The sequence below is a fragment of the Gymnodraco acuticeps genome, unplaced genomic scaffold (assembly GCF_902827175.1).
Source record: "Gymnodraco acuticeps unplaced genomic scaffold, fGymAcu1.1, whole genome shotgun sequence".
Classification (NCBI taxonomy): Eukaryota; Metazoa; Chordata; class Actinopteri; order Perciformes; family Bathydraconidae; genus Gymnodraco; species Gymnodraco acuticeps.
This window is the reverse complement of record NW_022990590.1, coordinates 4,407,078-4,428,920: the sequence shown is the minus strand read 5'-3', so window position 1 is coordinate 4,428,920 and position 21,843 is coordinate 4,407,078. Positions and strand designations below refer to the sequence as shown.

Here is a 21,843-nt window from a genome sequence, read left to right as displayed (position 1 = left end):
TGCACCACTGAGTCAAATAAATTACAAATAGCAATAATTGCAATCTTATTTTGTTCAAACACTCATCAAAAGAATGCAAATGATGCAATGAGTCACCAAAGTGCAATTCAGACTTAGAGCGTGGGACTTTCTTCAAAACAGGCGTCATAAGGGGTTGGAACCCATCATTATATGCCATTAGCTGATTTCCAACGTTTGACACATAACCGCTCTATTGAAAGGAGCCAGTTTAATTAAATTGCTCCCCAAATAATGTGACCCTACTTGACGCTCTTAAAAACAAACTGCAGTGTATTTGTTCTGTTGGAACTTGTATCTTTCTTTCGAATAAAACTTTCTGTTATTAAGTCTAAATAATATATGAGCAATCACTATTGCAGAGAGGAGACAACAAGTCTTAAACTTGTGTAAACACAATGGAAAGTGCTAAAAAGTCATTGCAATAACTGTTCTTTAGTACTGGCAATGTCCAGCGACCTAAGGGAAAGACTCAGAGGAGGATGGACGACGCTGCACATAAATCCCGCACCAGCGTGAGCCTGACTGTGATGTGAGGCTCATGATACTGTCCACAGTACTTTGAACTGAAAAAACACAAGAAAGAGAAAGGGGGAGGTGGAGAAAGTAAGAAGAACTGGAATACTGAGGCAGACAGAGATGAATAGGGTCCGACAAAGGCATGGACGGGCCACTGAGAGAGAATAGGGGAGAATATACAGTGTATATATAGTGAGAGAAAGGGGGGGGGGCAGAAAGAGAGTGTGACCGAGGCAGAAAGCAACCAAAATTCTCTCTGTGAACTTTGCGGCTTCACTTTCAGGGGATAATTAGGGAGAGTGACTCCAGAAGTAGAGAGTAAGTTCTCAGTCCTAAGCCTTCATGCAGGGGGGATTAGACTCAGGCAGAACTCCTCACTCCCCTCCCTCATGTCCTCCCTCCCTCACACTCTAACTGCTCTCTAAAGTGGACTCACCCCCAATGCCAAGTTATGTCCAAAGTAACTGCATTTCTGTTTCTTTAAAATAGAGAAAAACGTTGGGTATCTAGGGTAACGTGCTAATATAGGGACGGAAGCATTCTTGCATGGTACCATAAAACTGACTTTCATTATTGGACGGTATAACCAATATGTCGACTCTTTGTCTTGGATGTTTGTGTGCTCAGATTAAAGCTACTTGGTGATGCTGGCAGCAAGACCCAGAGGCTGTAGATTGAAACTATCATCTTTGACCTTGGGCTAAATTGTCCTTTCCTGATCCAGCTGTCCAAGGGAAGCACATCAATGATTGGACATGTGGGAGAAAGTAATGATGTCACAGTCAGTGAGCAATATGGGCTTTTTATGATTTGTGCATCGTGGTAAGACATTCTTTTACTTCTTTGTTTGACCAACGCTAACAGCAAATGGAATTGCTGTGGATCCGTGCTTTGGAAGACAGTCGTAGTAGTAGAAAGCTTAGTTAATTGCTTTGAATACAATATTTGTAAAAAGGTCATTTTGAATGCTAATAACCACCCACACTACCTTGGCAAACACTTACTGTACCAACAAGGGAATACTGGGAATGTGTTTATATTGCATAGTTCAACGCAGAGAAGGAAATGAGCCTTGTTTTCAACGTGATACTGGAAACCTGGAATATGATCCACACAATACATCACGTCTGGATGGGGTTCATTCAACAGCTCATGTCTTCCACTGCTTTCACGGAACTATATGCGTACATCAATTCTTAACACAATGATAGCACACATAATTACAAGCCTCTGTGATCAGATCTAATTATCAGGATTACACAGATGATCACATTCGATATTGTCATCTGTAAATGTTTTTTTTTTTTATTGTCTCACTACATTTACTTCACATAAAGACTGCCTTGTCATCTGTTGCTGTGTTATTCTTCCCCAAAGCAAAGAATAGGCCATATTCAGTGAATACAATTGCTCAATTTGCAACTATCTGAACAAGTTATCACGAAAAAAATACGTCTAATAAAAGGGTCTAATAAACTGTACATATCCGCAGGTTTAGATGTAGAAAGTTTCCAACTGGAGCAATGTTGCTATCTAGAGCACAGTCCTCGGTCCACTGCCATGGCATATCAAAAGTTTACTACTGTTCATCAAAGCTATGCATCAAAAAAAGTAGCCTCTCTGAGCCAAGAACAATCGGGGGGCCTGGCCGACTGCGAGGGACTGAAACTTTCTCGACTAATGCCTGTGGGTTCGTGCGGGCATCAACCCCAGACTTGAGTACAGAAGTGACAATGTGCTCCATATTTCTCATCAGATATACACAGGGTTGGGAGGGTTACTTTGTAAATGTAATAAGTTACTGATTACATGGCTCTGGAAGTAATCCGAATACAGTTACAGTTACGTGTCTTAAACATATTCAGATTACTTTTAGATTACTTTCTTTTTCCATCACAGATGGGTATGTGTTGGTGAACAGGAGACACAAAAAGCTAAAGGAAACTGAACGTGTTTTTACTGTTTTAATGGCGTATCAAGAGCACAACTGAAACATAACATCTGAAACGATGTAACAACATAATAAACTTTTTGGGGATGCAGCTTGGGATGTGAGGAGTGAGGGACACGGCTTAGAACGGTACCAGTGTTAACAGGACATTAATTAAAATGTCGAACTCAGAGTTCATTTTAAGGACATTTCGGCCAGGGGTGTAGAGCTATATTTGTTTAAGCACCGGATCGGTAAAACAGGAGAGTGTGTGCACCAGTCTGCCTTGATCTATGTATTCATGTCGGTGACACTCACAGTATCTGCTGCCCGCAGCTGTTTTGTAGAAGGAAAACCTCCTTCACTTCATGAAATCTCTGCAGCACCAGGAGGCAGCGGGAGGGTGAACTCAGCCTCTGAGAAGAGGAGCGCGCAGTGCCTTTCACGCACCGCCTTCCCTGTGTTTACCTTCAGAATCATTAGAAAGGCTAAAGGGCGACCGCAGGCTGATGTGTTTTAACCACACACACCTCTACACACACACGATTTAAACGCAGACTTTTGTTCCTCCATGTTTTGTTGTTATTGTTTCACTGAGCGGACCCGCACAACGTTTCCTTTTTTGGTCCATCTGCGGCGGTAATAGGTTTTGTGCGCTGTGATGATTCGGCTGTACCTTTAGTAATGAATATTAAATGTTGTGAGGAAATATTTCCACCAATAATTCCAATAAGTAATCCAAAATATATTCACTTCAGGTTTACGAAAGTAACTGTAATCAGATTACTCGTTTTTCAAATGTAACGAGAGCTGAATACAGTTACTTGATTTTTGTATTTTGATTACGTAACGCCGTTACATGTATTCCGTTACAACCCAACCCTGGATATACATGACCTCGCAACAGTAACCCCACATCTGCAGCAATGTATCCTTCCTCTTCTGCCTGTCTCTCTCTATTTTGCCTTGAGCCCCGTCCTCAACTCTATTCAGTCGCTCTTCTCAGGCCTATTCTCAAGTCTGTTCTACTTCCTGTGCCCTCTGACACGATTGCACAGACATGAATCTAATGGCAAAGGGACCTGCTGAAGGCAATCTTATTTTAAACATCATGATTTAAAGTGTTCCTCAATACAAAAGTCATGTTAAAATGTATGAAACCTGGAATATTGGTTACATGAATTTGTCTTTTAGAATCACTCTTTAACTGGACATGTCTTTGGGAGTTCAGTATCTTGACCAAGGTGATGCTAGTGGCTGAAGATCGAACCACTGACCCTACGAGAATTTATAATATTGGTAAAAGACTGTTAATTGCTTTATTGTTGAGCCACAGCCAATAAGGGTGGCTGTAGCTCAGCAATAAAGCAATTGTCCTTTCTCAGGGATGATCGTCGTGTTTTAATACAGGTATAGAAACAATCATTCACACTTACACTAATGGGTATTCCCCATAGGTGTCCCCAGTCCTCTGATGTGCTTGTCCTTGGACAGTTAGAGGAAACTGGGACACCCAGAGGAAACCCCAATGGACTCTACACAAAAAAGGACAGAGCTGTGCTTATGCAACAGTGCAAACAATAGAGTGGTGCAGGGATGACGTATTTACCCGGAAGTAAGCTGCGCTTGGGTTCCCTCGACAAAAAAGCAATGGGATTTCTCCATAGGATTTAGGAAAATAGCTCGAAATAAGGTCTGTGGAAAACGAAGCTGTTTGATGAAAGCACGTTTTGTTCAGCCGCATAATATCCACATGTCTACCCTACTTTTGTTTTAACAGTTTGCAAGAGTGCAGGTACTTGCTTTCAAGCAGAACAGGGCAAACAAACTTAGCGGGAGTGTTTACGTGTTAGGTGTAATGACGTACAACGTCCTCGACAACTTCTGTAGTCCTATTCAGCCACTTCTTAACAACCATCGTTTTTCAGACGCGTAAACTCTTCAAGAATCACCAGTGGGGTCGCTGTTGATGGATTTAATGTCGTAGAACAAAAACGGTGTGTCGGCGTTGTTCGACAGCGGTGCGGTACGCTAGTGGTAACACATCAAACATGCTCAATCACATCCGAGTCAGTCTCAGTCCCCAGCTAGAGGGTTTTCTCGACGGCAGGTGACATAGTTACCGCGAACAGATCTGCCCTCACTACTGACAACGTAGACAAACTCATCTTTTTGAAGCCTGCGCTGCTGGCTTCCTCCAAGTTTACAGTACAACTGCTACACACCACTGCACAATTCCGTTGTACAGACCGACGTTAACAGCAGCCCTTTTTTTTCTCTCCCGCGGGGGGGGGGGGGTCGAATAATCGATTATTATTCGCCAGGGCTGTCCGATTTTCGATTTTGATCATGGTCAGTTTCTGGCATCCCTAGTTCAGAGTATTGAAGACAGGTAACTCACATCACATTTAAGTCAAAAGTCGCTGAGAAATTGTCCGATAACAGTTTCAGAAACCTCAATAAGGCAAACCTGTCAAGCTTTGGATTTCTTCACGTGAAGAGTTGGTGAGAGCTCATGAGAGATGATTTGGAGGGCACGTTAGCATGTCCGGCTTACTATCTTACAACCTACCATGGTAACCCATGATGACTTCCAAGTGAATGGATTACATGAAACTACTTCAGTTTGTGTCTGAAACAGCTTTATCTTCAGTCATACCATGTATGAAGCCATCAAGTACATAATTAGGTCCCCAGTTACACGACTAATTTGAAAAAGGACTAGTCATTTGCAAACATAAAAATCTGAGCCAGAGACAGCTTTTCACTCATATGCAGCAGCCAATGTTTAATGCTTAATTAACTTGCGCTGATCAAATCTGCCAAGAACAGTTGTCATTCCAGAGAGTAAAATGAACGATTGCTTATTTAAAACCATAAGGGCACTACGAGAGCAGAAACCTCCTGACAACGCCAAATGCCCTATCACAGAAAATAATATATGTATGCGCACTGTGATTCTGACCGCTCCAATATATAATGGGTTCTTTTTTGCACCATGCTACAGTCTAACGCCAAATTTCATAAAATCAAGCCAGTCGTTTTCCGAAATAGTGAGACAACAAATACCCGAACCAAAAACAAAACCTCCTACAATTTTGAGTAGTAAATCTGCCTTGTTGTCATTGAAAACAGCATTATTTTTACATAGAACATTAACTAAGGGGGTGGGGCTAAGAAAACAGTCCCATCAGGTAACACAGCCATACACACACACACACAAAGTCACATTGTGTTCACGTTTCAGTCAATTAAACTGATACCAATCAAAACGGGTGATCATAATTTACATTTTTCCTCCATCAAGCTGACACACATACAACCAGCATGACCACACACACAACTACTACACACTGTATCTCATGGCTTTGATAAATGAATAATGAGGCCATTCTATGCACGATTGCAATATACAAAGGCCACTGCTATGACCTCATTCAAATGAAGCCAAATGTCGGGTCAAATTCACCAATCAGCTCCTTTTCAGCAGACACAGAACTGTCACATCCAATTAAGCACTTGGACACACACACACACACACACATGCTTGTATGTGTACACACAACACCATGTATCTTCACATTCATATTCAGTTTGCAGAGACGATGAATAATCCATCCACTTCACTCTCATTTCTTTGTGTTAAACAGCGATAATCAAGCGATAATCACTTAGTCTCCAGCGATGACACCGTATTTATTTTTCATCTCCGCTCAATCGCTCATCCTTCATGCAACAGTACGTGTGGGCGCTCGCTAGCTGGAAAGCACCCGAGCCCCCCTCATTTCAGCGTTGCCTCTCGAACACGCAGACGAGCATATGCACACATTTAATGAACACACATAATGAATGATTAACCAGTGGCAGCACAAGTGCAAGTTTAACACACACACACACACACACTGCTCCTGCAGCGCAGGTAAGAGAACAGAAATGGGGAAATAGGGATTGCTGTACCTTTGTTTCTACCTACAGGTTTTCGGAGAGGTGAAAGGATCCGAGGAGGGTAAAAGAGGGAAGTGTCATCCCGCGCAGAGCACCAAGAGAAAGACAGCAAAAAGTGGGGATAAGCTATTGTTATACTACCAGACACTGCTAAATGACACTTTCATGCAAAATGTTGACAATCATGCAAATGGTAGAGAAATGGAAGAACAGTAAGCAAGCAGCACACAACTTACAATTGACAGTTTACAGCTCATTTCCTCATCTTTATCCAAGGTCACACCAGAAAGAGGCAAAGCACCACTTTTAAGATGAGAGGGATTTGATGCTTGGTGAGTCTTTGAAAGTGAGGCCACTCTTGGTCGTGGCTACTTTTGTTGGCACAAAGAGAAAGGCTCATTTGACCTTGCTTGGTATTCAGAGGAGGCGATATAAGGTCATGAGGAAAAAGGTTTTAACCAAAGCTAATAAAATAGCTTTCTAAACTGTGGAACCCTAATCAAAAGGTCAGCACTGTCAAGACCGTTTAAGGCTAGACAAGTTAGAAAATTAAGCAAATTGAACATTTCCGGGCAAAATGGTAACGATATAAATGCTGTGTCTATCTATACCTGGATTTATAAATATAAGTGCATATAGAGGTAGAGGGGGGGCCCGGTTCATTCCAATAAAAGGTGCTCAGTTTTGCGTCCAAAAATACTCAAATCTTGGCCAATGGAGCATGAGTTCTTGCATTTTCCTTAAGCCCCGCCTCCAATTTGCTCTGTCAAAGCCAGCGATCTCTAGATTTGGCTTCTAGCACATTTGATAACTTTTAGGACCTAATTTTTGTAATAAAGGCAAGTGTTTGTAATATGAAGTTGATAGGCCGGCTAACAGACGTCGCCTACCTAATGTTACTCAATAGGAGGGTCTTTTTAGGCCCAAAATCACTTCTTGGGGGCTTGCATCAATCCCCCAAACCTTCAAAATGCCTTCACCCTTTACAACACTACTTTCTATGTTGGCACAGGGTGTAAATATTGTCCAATATGATATAACTCCTAGGGATACTAAGCTGTTTCTTCCACATATACCTTACCGTACTGTGGGACACTTTTTGTTCCTTATTTCCCCCTCTATATCTCCCATTCGTTTTCCTCTAAGCTGTCTCCCCTCATTGCAGTGATTTCCTTATCCTCCCTCCTGCTTCTCATCCTCCCCCCCTCCCCTACTCTGTCGCTGCAGAGGTCGAGCTGGAACAGTGGAGTGTGTCACTGCATGTTAGCTGTGGAACAGTACAACATTATGTAATACACAGAAAACTGGGTGAAACGAGGGTGAGGAGACGCCTAAAGAGAGACGAAGGTGAGGTGAGGAACATGCCATGCAACGCACACAAACCCTCCCACTTCTCTGCAGCAACAATGGGAGTATTGCAACACACAAATGCACACGGACAGGTAGCGAAGGCACATAGCGTCACATAAAGCCACAATACCAAGCCAGGCAGCGAGTCAACACAAACACAAACAACCATAAGGGCAGAATACCTTGCTCTGCCTTCAGGTGTGCGAGGCCTTGAGGAGAGAATTTCAGAGAGGCACAGAGAGAAGATGTTCAGAGTAACACACCAATACTGCAGTTGTATTGTCATTATGCATGCTTTGCTTTAATGGCAAACCATGGCTAAATCATCACACTAAAAGTCAAAGCTTTCCCAAGTGCATGTAAAAAGCTTTCTCTAGAAACAGACTAATAAAGAGAGCAGCACAGTGTGTGAATATCAAGTAGCTCTGCAGGTTGTTAACTGAATACATGTCAATTAGAAATGACATAACTGGATTACTTGTACATTTCTGTCTGCCTTAATGCATAAACATAATTTAAATGACACCTATAAAAGAAATGAACAACATTTGGTACCATTTCACATAACTACTCTTTCTTGAGACTCACCTGGTTTTCTCTGGACTGCTGTGAATCAGGAAAAGAGAGAAAGAAGAGAAAAAGTCCTAAATTAGCAACACACACCAGCTTCGTTTGCATGTGGATCTATCATGCAAAACACACTTCTAAGCATTGTGCTACATGTAAGGACCAAAGAGGTGCCCCTTGACATGCCTGATCAGAGATAACCACTTAATCCCTGTGGAGAGAAACACGTACACATTGCATCTGTCCCGTCCTCTCAGGGAATCAGATTGACATATTCCACTCTTTCACATTTTCGAATATTGTTAGTGACATAATATTCTGCTACTTGTATCACACAGAGTGCCTCACACACATTCAAAGGAAGACATGAATCCAGGAGGATTTATGGTGTTGTGAGGTTTGTGGATGCTCCTTCAAACAGACCCATATCCTTCTCCTCCATCTTTTGTGTGCCTTTAACCCATACACTCAATCTTTTTTGTTACACTGCTGACCCAAATTCCACATGGGGTTTCTCAGGGGAATGCTCACTGTTGGATTTCTGCCGATCACAGCATGGCGTGGCAACACAAAAATTGCCATAGTGTGAACAAATAAAATAAGCCACACATTACATTTCATCCCTCGCGGCAAACATGCTCAGCAGGATCTCACCCGTGGATGACACCTTGTGGTTGTCAAACATGTCTGATTTAGGCCACATCAAAGATCACTGTGTGCACTCAGTGGTAGTTAGGAGTTTTTACCCAGCATCCTACCTTAGTTTCAAAACCTGGCGCTGTAGCCTGAAATGAATATTAATATATTGTGATTTAAGAGGCTAGGGCTTCCCGATTTTGCAAAAAAATGACTTTCCAGTAGTATTGAAATATATTGCTTTTTGATTTGCAGTGTTGTATGAGGGAATGATATTTTTTGGATGAATATGTTAAAAATGATCACGGTGGGAAGAGCATCTGTTCAAAACAAGGATTTATTTAATAATTGTTTTAAGGTCTAGTCTTTAGAATACAGGTTAGGCTACCACAATATTTAACAAAAAATAATATTTTAAAATATTGTTCCTTTACTTGCGATTTGGATATTGCACTCTAAAACATTGATTAAGACACATTTTAAAATATATCTTAATCAATATGGACTACATTAGATCATTCAATCGTCTGTTTTAATACAGAATATCTGATATGATTTGACTGTTTTGATCTCTGCAGGCTTTAAAGAGGCTTGGCCTGTATTCCACCACTGGATATGAATGGTTTTCCTCTCCAAAAGCATTTAGTCCTTGGAACATTTTAGGATTAACTCAACCGAGGACATACATATACCGTTTGAGAGGAGGCGCATAGAGACAATACTGCAGAAGGAGTCGGTGAAGGAGAGGCAAGGTCTCCTTTGGGGAGTCTAAAATGGCTGCTACTTCTCCCATAAGAATAGGATGACATTGGGAGAGGCAAGGGAAGGACGAAGCATGGAAGAGGGGGGGGAAGGGGAGGTAGTGGCCAGCTGATGGACAGCGGCGCAGCTCCAGCACTCGAGAACGCATGAGTACCCCTCAATGTATGCCCTCTAATGATCAAGTGTTTTGTTCTGACTGTGCAAATGCTCTATAAGTGTGCCTGTCTGCGTGTTAAACGCTCACTTTCCCCATGTAGATAAAGCCCTTTCCCTTGATGGGAAGCGCCCAGAACAAGCCAATGTGCCGCTGTGGACATGTGGTCCGAGCGTAATCCCCTGCTCTATTTTACCAGCAGCTTCACCACTCAAATCCAAACATCATTTTCAGCTTGGGCACTAGACACAAATGCCCTCTGCACTGGAATCAGGCAAGTCCCTGCACCATTTTTTCCATTTGTTTTCCCCCTGACCTACTTTTTATAGTAAGATTATTGTAACTGTCATTTCCATGTCTGTTTATTAATCCCCAAAGCTAAGCCTGAAGGCACCATTTTAGCACTTGCTTAACAGTTTGCTTGCCCTAGCCTTCAATTACTAGCCTTCCATCAAACCAGTGAATATGTTTTTAGCAGATGGGGCCTTAAAGTGTTCATTACGAATGCAGGATGTGGAAACTGGAGATTCTTTTATATTCATTAAACAATCCTCTTAATAACCTTGACCTTATGCATAACTTATTGTAAGTAGAAAACCCAAAGGTATTCGGGAGACTTCATAATGTCACCCCAGTTAATTGAATTGAACCGAATGAGGGTATCCAGATCATTACCATAAAAGAAACTGATATTTGCACAGTTAATGACAGGGTCCGAATCAAGTTGATATTAAAGATGACTCCGCAGAAAGACGTATAACTTAACAGTTTGCCTGCTATGGCGGACACGTGTGGAGTGGGAGTGTTGAGTGGTGTCTAATTTCAGCTCGTTGCCCTGACACAGTTAGTCACACAGATACATCCTGATCCACCAGGGAGGGGAGGCTGAACATGTGTTTTATGGCCGACTGTTTGTGGTGCTATAAGCTGCTATCCGAGATGGAGGGTTTGGGAAGAGGCTCTTAAAGAGACAGGACTGGAGAGTCGACAGGATGATAGGCATACAACTACCACTACAACCTAAATTGTTTATATTAGGAATGTATGCAACTCTGCCTATCGTCCATGCTAAGCGCCTTGTTGGAAAAGGCCGAGCTCGGGCCATTGGCTCAGGGAAATGACTACCTGTCTGTCTTTGGAGAAAATCATATATATTCTAAAAGAAAAGTATTATTGATGATATGTCTGAAGCAAAGAATAACAAAAGAAGTAACATTTATTTTTGTGAACATATTTTTGTATTTGATATTATTATTTATAATTATTATTGTCACTATATTTTTTAATATATTCATTTTTTTTATTATTATTTCTATGATGTGTATGTCTTTGTCTCAATGTGGTAAATGTATACAAATAATGGTTCGAAAAAGAGGACTGAATTGATGATGTCACAGCAACTAGCTACTGTTTGCCGTGATGTAACACATGCACAATAGAAATGTGCAACCAGTGTAGGGATGGATGTCCTTTAGCACAAACATGCTCCAGCCTGCATCCACATCCCATTTCCTCATCTCACATGTTCATTCTGCCGACTCCTCATATTTCCCTTCTAGGCCAGTAGGCTAGCAGGCTACCATTAGCAACACGGCTGGCGAAAAGCTTCCAAGGCCCAGTCCACTCAGTCAGTCAGCCATCTGCCCGTTTTAACGAGCGGCTCCGGGGCTTGTTGCTCTGTGTCTATGTGTGCGTGTGCGCGTCTCTAAATGTTAGTGTGCATGTGCTGCTGCGGCCATGCAACACGATAATGTAACGTATGAATATTCACAGGTTTGACGGATCGCTTTCATTGCTCATTAATAAACTTCTTTATCTACAGTATGCCGACAACACAGGTGTGCTGAGCAACTGTTCGCCTAACTGCAACCAAATAGAGATCATTGAGAACATCCCCTGAAAACATTAAGTGCTGGAGGGTTGCTTGAACAACAAGTATTATGACACTTGCAGACATGTGGACATAACAATTAAAAAAGAAACTGCGATAGTTTGCCGATAGACAGTCTCAGTACTGTTTGTGCAGGCGTTTTCTGGGCGGATGAGCCATCTCTGCTCTCATTATCCTCCTAATTATGGTTCAGTGTCTCTGTGGCATAATCAACATCAGCCACATCAGTTAATGGGGAGGCAGAGAAGAGCAGACTGATCAGCTGGGAAGCTAATATGACTTCCTGGGATGCCCTTTTATAGCTTGCGAACAGAAGAAAATGGATGTGCAGATAGAGTGGTGCGGTGATGACTTATTTCTGTAGGCCAACCCTGAAGTTAGCATCAAAAGCGCTCCTCGACAAAAAGCTATGGGGTTTTTCCATTGGATTTTGAAATATTGCAGAAAATCTAATCTGTGGCAAACACGTTTATGATAACGTTTCAGCAGAATAAACTCCACATATTAGCACCACTGTATTTTTAAGTGTAAATGCTATTGAAAGAAGTAAAAAGCTAACGTTAGGCTATGAACATACATCACAGTTGCACTTGTGTTTGCGGTGATGACATTTAGTATTCAGTTTGTGTTAGCAACCGCCATTTTAAGTGAGATAGAAACTTTAGAAATGCACAAGTTCTTAAAACAAAAACATTTCTTTAGCTTGGTTATCCACAGACATTATTTCAAGTGTCTGAGCAAAAGCACTGCATTTGAAACGATCGTGCTAAAATGCAAACTCATTTCTGGGTTTTGTGACTCATTCCTGCACCACTCTATAGATGTGTGTGTGAGAGGGAAAGGAGGTGGGCAGGGGGTCGGTTCTTCCTCCTGGGTACAAATGAAGGTTACAACAGGCCTGTGGTGAAGGCACTCGTCACACTTGCTTTGCCCCAGGCTGAGATGTGACCGTGTCTTGCACTGTCCAAGCTGTCTGGCTGAGTAGCAATGGCACTCCTAGAATCGTGGTTGTTTTAACAGGAGGATGTCATAGCTCCCCTGTCAGCTCTCAGGAAGCTCTGAGACAAATAGACCTCCTCCTCCTCCTCCTCCTCCTCCGTCCCCTCCTCCATCCCCTCCTCCTCCTCCTCCTCCTCCTCCACCCCCTCCTTCATCGACAGAGGCAATGAGCAAAGGGGATGAAGCGAAAGGGGGGCATGTCCAGTCCGTCCGCTTGACTGCTCTGCAACCAGCACATCGCGTGCTGTCCTGAACAATGCCACAGGCTAGAATGGGATTTAAGCTCCAAACAGCTTCGTTTGAGCAGCAAACCATGAGGCACGTTACGAAACTAAATAGAGCAAAACCGCTGAACGGAAATCTGAAGATGCTTATTTCTAAATGCATGATATATCATAGCACGTAAGGGTATCAGACACAGTTTGAAATAGCTCGCAAACAGCGCTATAGGATTCAGTGAGCATTCCCATGATCTTTGGCAAAATGGAGTCATCCCTTAGCCATGTCAGTGTACTTGGCAGGAAGTGGGTCAGCAGTGGAGGAAATTTGACATGGGTCTGTTCACACAAAAGGTTATTCTTTACAGTCCAAACACATGAAGAAAAGGTGTGTAAGATCAAAGTGAAAATGGGTATTCTTTGGTTTTCTAGAAGCAGTACCGGGGTTATTCTCTTTGTCAAATTGAGCCCAAGGCTATAAGCAATGGCATGTTCTGAAATATGTAGGTTTTCAAATTAAGTAGGCCTTGACCAGCAGCACAAAAAAAAGTATTTGGAAAACAATGTATTTCCTGGAGATGTAAGGAAGCAAATTAGACTTTTACTCTGCATAATGTCCCTCTTAGTATACATACATATTAGCCTAAAAAACTAGCATCCCTGTGTCTTTAAAAGGTGTGGAGAAGAAAGGAACATTGTCGAAAGAGCTGCATATCATTACACTCCCCAAAAAAAGAGATGACCTTGGCACAGAAGCAGAGGAAAAATAGATAGAAGTTATTTCTCATCCAAACTGTGTGTACCTTCAGGTCCCTGCACCACCTTGAAGGAGCTGAATACATTTGATGGAGAAAAGGAGAACCGAGTGCTGTCATTTCAGTCATATCAGCTAATCCACCGTATTCTCATGAAAAGTAATAACTGTGAAGGCAGAGGAAACGCTGAGCACATCAACGCCAATTTAACTCCTGCATGAAATACTTTCCAAAAAGAAGCTGTGAGAGCAACAGCCTATACAGATTCTATATCCTGTGTATGAGGCATTACAGCATTCAAATACATGTGAGTATAGCTGCCTGTGCTTCATGTAAACTTGAGTAAATGCTACATGGCAATCGATGCACGTTTTACAAAGCGTTTCATAAATAAAGTTTGGAAATCTCATTCAGCACTCATTTTGGATGGAGCAAAACACATTATGTTTAAAGCCGCTCAAGATGAAATTATTTTTACTTTTTAACATCTAGTGAAAAAAGCAAATATGAGGTGTTAAAATATTTTTTGTAAGTCTTTACCTGGAGGCATTCGGCAAAAGCTGCCATCGGGTCAGTTTTATATTTGTAAGGAACCCCTGTGAATTCTTTTTTTACAGATGGAAATCAATATTCAGCGCTTGACACAGAAAGCTCTGGACCCAGCCCCTCTTACCTTCTGTGCAGTATCGACCCACATATCCCGTTCTGGAGCAGTCACAGTAGGTTTCTCCATCTGCCAGCAAGCAGATCCCGCCATTCTCGCAGGGGTTCTCCGTGCAAAGGCCCATCATCTCCAAGCGTACCTTCTGACTATTGATGAGCGTTGGCAGCTTACTTCCATAAACAAGGTCTGTGATAATTCCCTTGAATGGTGGCAGCTCACGGACAGAGGGCAGGGTGATGGCAGATGTGCGGATGTCTGCTGGTAGCCCTCCCAGGAAGAGGTCGCTAACGATCTTCATGAAGCGTCTCTGGGGCCGCACGTCTTCCGTCTTGGTGTGGCCATCCACGGCCAAGCCTGTCCTCAAATTGTGCCTGTTGATGGCGGCGAAGTGCCAGCGGCTGTCGTTGACCATCTTGTCCGAGGTGATGGTGGTCTCCGCGCAGTCAATGCTGATACCAAGCTGTAGCTTACCCTCGGATACGGCGAGAACTAGGAAGTCGCAGTAGCCGCCGTCGTCGAAGTACATCATGAGGCCTTCTGGTTCGGAAGTCTTGAACTGAAATGTCAGGTCACTTCTGGAGCTGGCGTCCCAGCGCAGGTAGCGAGCCCACTGACCTTCAGAGCCAGTAAACTCCAAGCCTACGCTCAGGCCCAGCACGGTACTTAGCAGCAGGAGGACATGACCAGGCAGGCTGTTGGGATTCATCGTAGAGAGTAACAGGATGTACCAGAAGACGTTTAAACTGGGGATAGATCCTCAAAGTGATAATAACATCTGGCTGAGCTCCAGGGTTTATCTGATGAATGTTATATTCCACGTAGATAAATTTACAGTTAAGCCGAGAAACGCAATATCCGGTTTTTTTTAATTTATGAGGCAGATCTAAGGTTGATAATGGACGGAATGTAATTTTCTCAGCCAAGTCGATTCAGAGATTTGGAAATATATCCAATTTCCACACAAAGTGGACAGGTGAAAGTGCAAGGATGAAGGTGATCCTTAAGGAGCTTTGTCAGTGATTCAGAGCTGCATCTTGGGATTTTTCTTTCAGACGACTACCTGGATTGAAGCACATGACCTTCATCGTTGGTCCGGTTCCGTGACCCATGGTTTGACCTCCAGCTTCGGACACACCTTTGACAAAAATGCAGAAAAAAACAGATCAATTTAAGGTAAGACAAGGCAAGTGCAAGTGCTTTACAAAAATGAAAAACATTCAAACAAACAAGAGAATTATTTAAAGTGGACCTATTATGCTATATTGGACAAATATATTGTAGGGCCATACCTATACAAAACATGTCTGTGAAGTTTTTTTTTCAAAATACCAAACAGATCACCCATTGTAGCCATACCTCATACTAGGGCTGTGCAATTAATCGTATTTTAAATCGCGATTACGATTATGGCTTGCGACGATTATGAAAACTGCATAATTGACAAAATACGATTATTTTGCTGGGTGCGCTTTCGCCCCTCCCTAAAAGCCCACTCGGCCACGTGGGAGTGACATGTGTTGTAAGTGTTCAGCGAGAGCGAAGATGTCAGAACAAGAGCAGCAACTCGTTAAAAAGAAGGGTAAAACTATTTCCACTATTTGCAAGTACTTTGCCATTACATTTCACATCGCTAAAGATATGTGCCCAGTTAGCACTGTTAGCAACCAGGGCTTTAAGCAACTTGTTAACACGTTGGACAAGCGTTACGCAATGCCGTCTCGGTATTATTTCAGCAGGTCTGCGCTGCCTGCGCTATGTGACAAATGCCGTGGGGAAGTTGAGAGAGATGTGGCTTCAGCTGACTACTTTGCTACCACAACAGACCTATGGTCTAGCCCAGGGGCGCCCAACCAGTCGATCGCGAGATGTGTCTAAAAATAGAACAACAATATTCTGTTTTATCGTTAATGTCCTGTAACATAATCTTCCTGTGCCAGAATAATGCACTTGAACGCATCAAAGCTTTGTGATTGGCCGGCGTCACATGTGTCGGAGCGTGGCTGAGGGTCTTCAGTACAGGTGGCAATATCGTCACCTGCCTGCGCTCATCTCTGAAACCAGACCATGTAAACAGGCTGTTGTTTCTTGCAAAAAATCTTTAAGAGATGACATGAGCAGCCCTACCAGCATTTGCCATGGTGGCCTACATTTTTTTTTATTTGGTCTTAAATTGTAGTTCAACATTTATTTCCTGTTACTTCTGGACCATGACGGTTGGCCAGCCTGAGTGGAATATGTTGAATATGTTTTACCAAAATGTTGGCTATATGTTAAAGAGTTTTCAGTAGGTTGTGACAGTGCACTGCATCATATTTGATTTAATTTATTTTGGTCCAATTTATTTTTATTTATCATATTAATAATATATGTTTAGTATGGTTTTGGAAGTGCACTCCAACATATTTGTTATTGTTTATTGGTAAAATATTATTTGTTTTAAAGTTCAATAAATGGTCAATGAATAATCGTCAAAATAATCGTGATATCAATTATTGACCCAAATAATTGTGATTATGATTTTTGCCATAATCGCACAGCCATACCTCATACTGCTCATACCCCTCTTTTGCAGCCCTGTTAGAGAAACGCTGATTTTGGGTCCTTAGCTTGATAAACAAAAGAGGAGGCGGAGCTAATGCCTGACCAGAATTCTACCGGAGATAAAGTTAAATTCTGCTGTGATAAAACGTCATCCTGTTCTAAACCACATAAAGGATTATTTCTGAAACAGTATGGAGCTCAAATGTTCTTTCTCTTGCGGGTTTATCACAAGGTGAGTTCCTTTTTTTATTTCCTACTTTTTAAAACACGTGCGCTCTCCAGTACAGGTTAGCTCTGAGTGTTAGCGATTTGACGTCAGATCGGCAGCAAATCTGTATCCGCTCGTTGTACCCCCGTTTTTAAAAGATTTGGGTACGGAGGAAAAGAGAAAGGGTTTTATTTTTTGATGCTGCGTGAGTTCCCCGACACACCGGGGACACTTTATGTATAAAAGACATAAAAAAGTGAATTTTGCATGATAGGTCCCCTTTAAGCAAGATAATAAGGATTTTCAATGTCAGTTGGCATGAAAAGGTGCCACCAGCAGCTAAACTAAATATGTGGTTTGCTTACAAATCAATCCCAAATCGATATAATGCTATTTATTACAGTAGCTATGCAAACAAATTATAGGCAGCATTTTGTATTTTTCTTACATAATATTAGGATATTTGAGTGAAATGAAGTCAGTATCAATTAAATATGCTCTTTAAATTAAGAGAAATCAGTATTATGCTAGTAAGTAAAACATTCAGTAGTGCTTTACAGATGGGCAAAATCATGACTGTGAGTTCACATCATCACTAAGAGGGTATTGAGAGCACCACTCAATGTAGATTTGGCTCTCCATGTGGCCATAAATACAACAAAATAACCACCAATAACCCCAATTAAAGTATTACGAGCATTTAAAGCAGGGGTCTATTTATACCAATTAAATTATCATATAAGTGGTAGCACAACACACACATTTAGCAGAGGAAAGAAAGTCGACTGTGAGGAGTGAAAATCCATTGAGGTGAGCCAGAACATGTGTTAAGCCTCTCCCCAAACGTTAGCCTGCTATCAGTAAAGGTCTGCTGGGATCCTGATATGACTAATTATCCACCGCCACTTTCTCTCTCATTTGCATGTCTTTGAGGTATTACAATCATAAACAGCTATTGAAAAAGATGGTAGGATCTTACCGCTTCACATGCTATCACTATTAACATTTTTAAAAGGTTCTTCCAGTGAATTCAAATGATTTCCATCACTAAAACAGGGATGACACTGGTATGGAATATTAACTAGCTACACCTGTTCTCACTCAGTTCTATTTAAATTTGCTCAGCAGAGCTAGAAATGATTCACATGGCGAAACCTTATATGTGTGTGTACTCTTCCAAGCCTTTGCCCTTGCAATTGTTTTGGCAGCGGGCTGCCCACCAGACAAATGCATTGTCCAATCACGACAGTAGCAGAACCATGCAACACAATAGGGCCTTTAACCACCTGCCCTGAATAGTTAATCTTGCTGCAGCAGGCGAGCTATTGAATTCTAGTAACTGATACCTATGCTAATAAACTGTGTGTGCACGCATGTGTGTCCCTGTGCAGGAGTGTGCATGTGTCTCTCTGACAACACAGGGTAGCCTGGCTGGATAATTGTCTTTGTCTTAAAAGTGACTCAGTGAGACAGCAGAGAGGTTAAAAGGTTCTGTGTGGTGGAAATAACCCTGAACGCAGCTGTGTCAATCAACTCACCAAATAGAGATGTGTCTTGTGTGTGTGCCCCTTCAATAAGCAAAGCTTGATCTGCCCGTGTAACCCGAGACTCCAGTCTCGTATGAACATTGGCCCTGGCCTCTATTCAATTAACACGAGTTATTGTGTGTATTGCCTAACTGAGGCATCAGGTGTCCCTGTGAGCCATGCATGTGACAGAGAATGCTAACAATGCTAACATGTTCTCGATTAGTTAACTAAAGCACTCAAGGGGACTTATTTCCTACAGTGTAAGAGTGATAAATACGTCACGTAATTCACCGTAAAAACAACATATTAATTAAGAAATAGCGCTGTTTTATATTCATTAACTTGACAAGACATTTGACACGCTGAAAACCCTGTTAATGACCTTACCCTCCAACTTAGCCTCTTGTCAAAACTGTCCACCAGCTAGCTGGCCTGCAGGCTAAGCTAAATGCGGCTATCTGGTAAAAAGTGAAATTTCACACAGGCTAGTTATGAAACATGCCCTTTAGCTAGCCCACGCTTGATAGCACCTTTAGCAGTCCACACTCTGGAGGGCTAATGAAGAAGCTATTTTTGGCTACTGTTGGTAACATTTGTGTTTAATTAGCATACACTTGTTTTTCTCTAGTGGTTAAAAAAAAAAGGCCAAGCATTTGAGAGTGGAAAGGCATATCTACCTTGGTGTCCTGGACCCTCAGCAGCAACGTTAGCTAGCTCATGTTCTTGATAGACAATAAGTATGCTACAATAAGCATATTTCCCGGATATAAATATGCGTTGAATTATTAAACAGAGCAGGATATGAGATGACCTGCACGGGATACCGTCACTAACTGTCCATAAATTATGCATTCAGGCTCAGTGTTGAAGAGTTATTGACATGTTTTGTAATAAACTAGCCCCCATCACGCACTGGATCCCCCCCTGTCCCAACTCTGCTCCCTGTCCATCACAAACTTCAGCCCGGAGGAACGATTTAATCCGACATCAGTCACAGCAGACAAGATCCTGCATTAGGGAGTGTGTTCAGACCTGCTGGTTGAAAAGTGAGGTTCAGGGTCTGACCAAGCGGTCAGAAAGCAAAAAGTGAACAATTTACTAGCCAATAAAACTTTCTTTTCAGGGTGTGCTTATTTATCACTTGTTATGTCAATATAGGCCTATGTCATCATTACATTTAACCACCAAATCGAAATCAGATGGTTACAAGGGATGAATGAAACTAATTTGGGGTGGGGTTCTACACATGACTGATAGTTCTTTCAAGGTGATTTTAACTACATCCAAGCTGCACGACACCGGCTCTTCGTCGTCATATGAATTGACACGTGAGAATCATTCTTTTCTTTCTGTCACCTAATGAGCATCAACATTTTACTACTAAAGAAACAGGCATTTAACCAAACGTTATAAATGAGCAATATAGCCAGCGAAATTGTGCCATATAAACGTTCTTCTTAATATAGCAGCAATCACATTAAACTGGGCACGAAGTCACTTTCAACTCTGCAGTAAGCAGAAGGACAGAAGTTCTGCCGTAATATTAAATTATAGTGATGTTATAGTTTCTATTGAGAGCCTCGTCGGATCTGTCAACCCCTAATATTTATGTTTTCACAAAATGAGTGCAATATAACCAATGTTGGGGTAGCACTAATGATCATGTTGACCAGTTTGTGGATTATTTATAATCTTGATCTAATAGTAAAGCGCTCAAACCGAGTAGAAATCCGAGCCGCAGCCCTGCACCGATGAATTAAACAGCGGACAACATTTTCCAGCTTTCCCTCTGATCCTCGCACGGTGGCAGTCTGACTGTTGCTCAGGGGTTTATAAACCCTTACTCCAAACATTACGAAGCATAATTTGATCAGGAGTCTGGTTAATATTGCCATGAAATTATTTCTGAATCTTAAAGAAGTTCTGGCAGTTTATGCGTTCGTGTTTAAGGTTTAATACACGCACCCAATTCATCGACCTGAAACTTCCCGTCTCAACGCTCTTTCACGACAAATATATTTGTCACCATTTCAGCACCGATAAGTCGTGGTCTCTTGAGATGTGGTTTCCTTACAAATAACCCCGCTGTCATGTGGTTAAACTGCGGTTGCGAGCTTTAAAACTAACCACCGACACCATCCCATTGCGCGTAAATCCACATTGCAGCCCAAACTCATCATCTGATTCACATAAAAGGAATATTTTTGATGAAAAACTTCTGAGTCAAACAACTCAAGTATAGCCTACCTTCACAGAACACCTAATGTATGATGGATGTAAATACAAACTATCGAATAGCTTAGTTTAATGTGCTCTTACCTTTTAGCGCAGAGAAATGATTCCGGACGGATGAAATCTATGGATAAAAATAATAAATAATAACCATCCAAAGGGAAATTCCACCCAGAAGCCGGAGTATTTATAAGTTATAGTCGTGACGGTGAGATGCTGATGCTGGTGATGATGAGGTTATTATAAGTGAGGCGCGGTGGAGGGAAAGGCAGCGGTCCTCCTTCCACTGGCTCAGTGAACGCGCATCTCTCAGCTCGACTCGCGCAACTGATGATGGGCCCCTGGATTTCTCCCACACTGACGCGCTGACCCGCCTTCCAAACAGTGCTCTGCACGGTGGGGAACGAGGTATTCACATGTGAGAGAGAAAAAGAAGAAAAATAGCCCCTGGACAAATGACCACTAGTTCAAATTGTTTATTCTCTATTCTTAGACAGGCTTTTATATGAAGTATGCGGTAAATATAATGTTTATTCGTAGTAAATGTTGATCACATGCTCACAAACTGCATGACAGAGCATGTATATATTTAATTTTCATACAATAGACAATTTTGTATCGCTGAAATGTTAAACAATGTTATTTTAGAACAGTATGAACCCAAAATGAGGAAAACAGTGTGAATATGTGTTGTTTTAGTGTAAAATTCCCCATATGTTCACTTTGAGCAGGCATTGATTGATTGATTGATTGATTGATTGATTGATTGAAAAGATTATTAACAGCTTGTATATTGGGTACAGTACAGTACAGCTCAAAACATACAATTGTTAAGGGGATGCAGACCAGAGAAAGACTTTCGTCTTGTTTACATCAGGGTCCCCCATTTCCAATTCATCATATCATTTAAGACATATAAGACATA

The 21,843-nt window shown here is 41.8% G+C and overlaps 1 protein-coding gene across 1 annotated transcript in view; it reads right to left on the bottom strand.

Moving 5' to 3' along the window:
* Positions 1-21,219, bottom strand: part of LOC117554367 (neurexin-3b-like) — a 361,509-nt gene extending 340,290 nt beyond the window's left edge. The window contains 5 exon segments of the mRNA XM_034228777.1: positions 6,425-6,436; positions 7,945-7,971; positions 8,351-8,368; positions 14,418-15,543; positions 21,006-21,219. Of these exon segments, the coding sequence (XP_034084668.1) occupies positions 6,425-6,436; positions 7,945-7,971; positions 8,351-8,368; positions 14,418-15,114 (754 nt within the window). The 5' untranslated portion in view covers positions 15,115-15,543; positions 21,006-21,219.
* Positions 21,220-21,843: the final 624 nt, after the last annotated feature.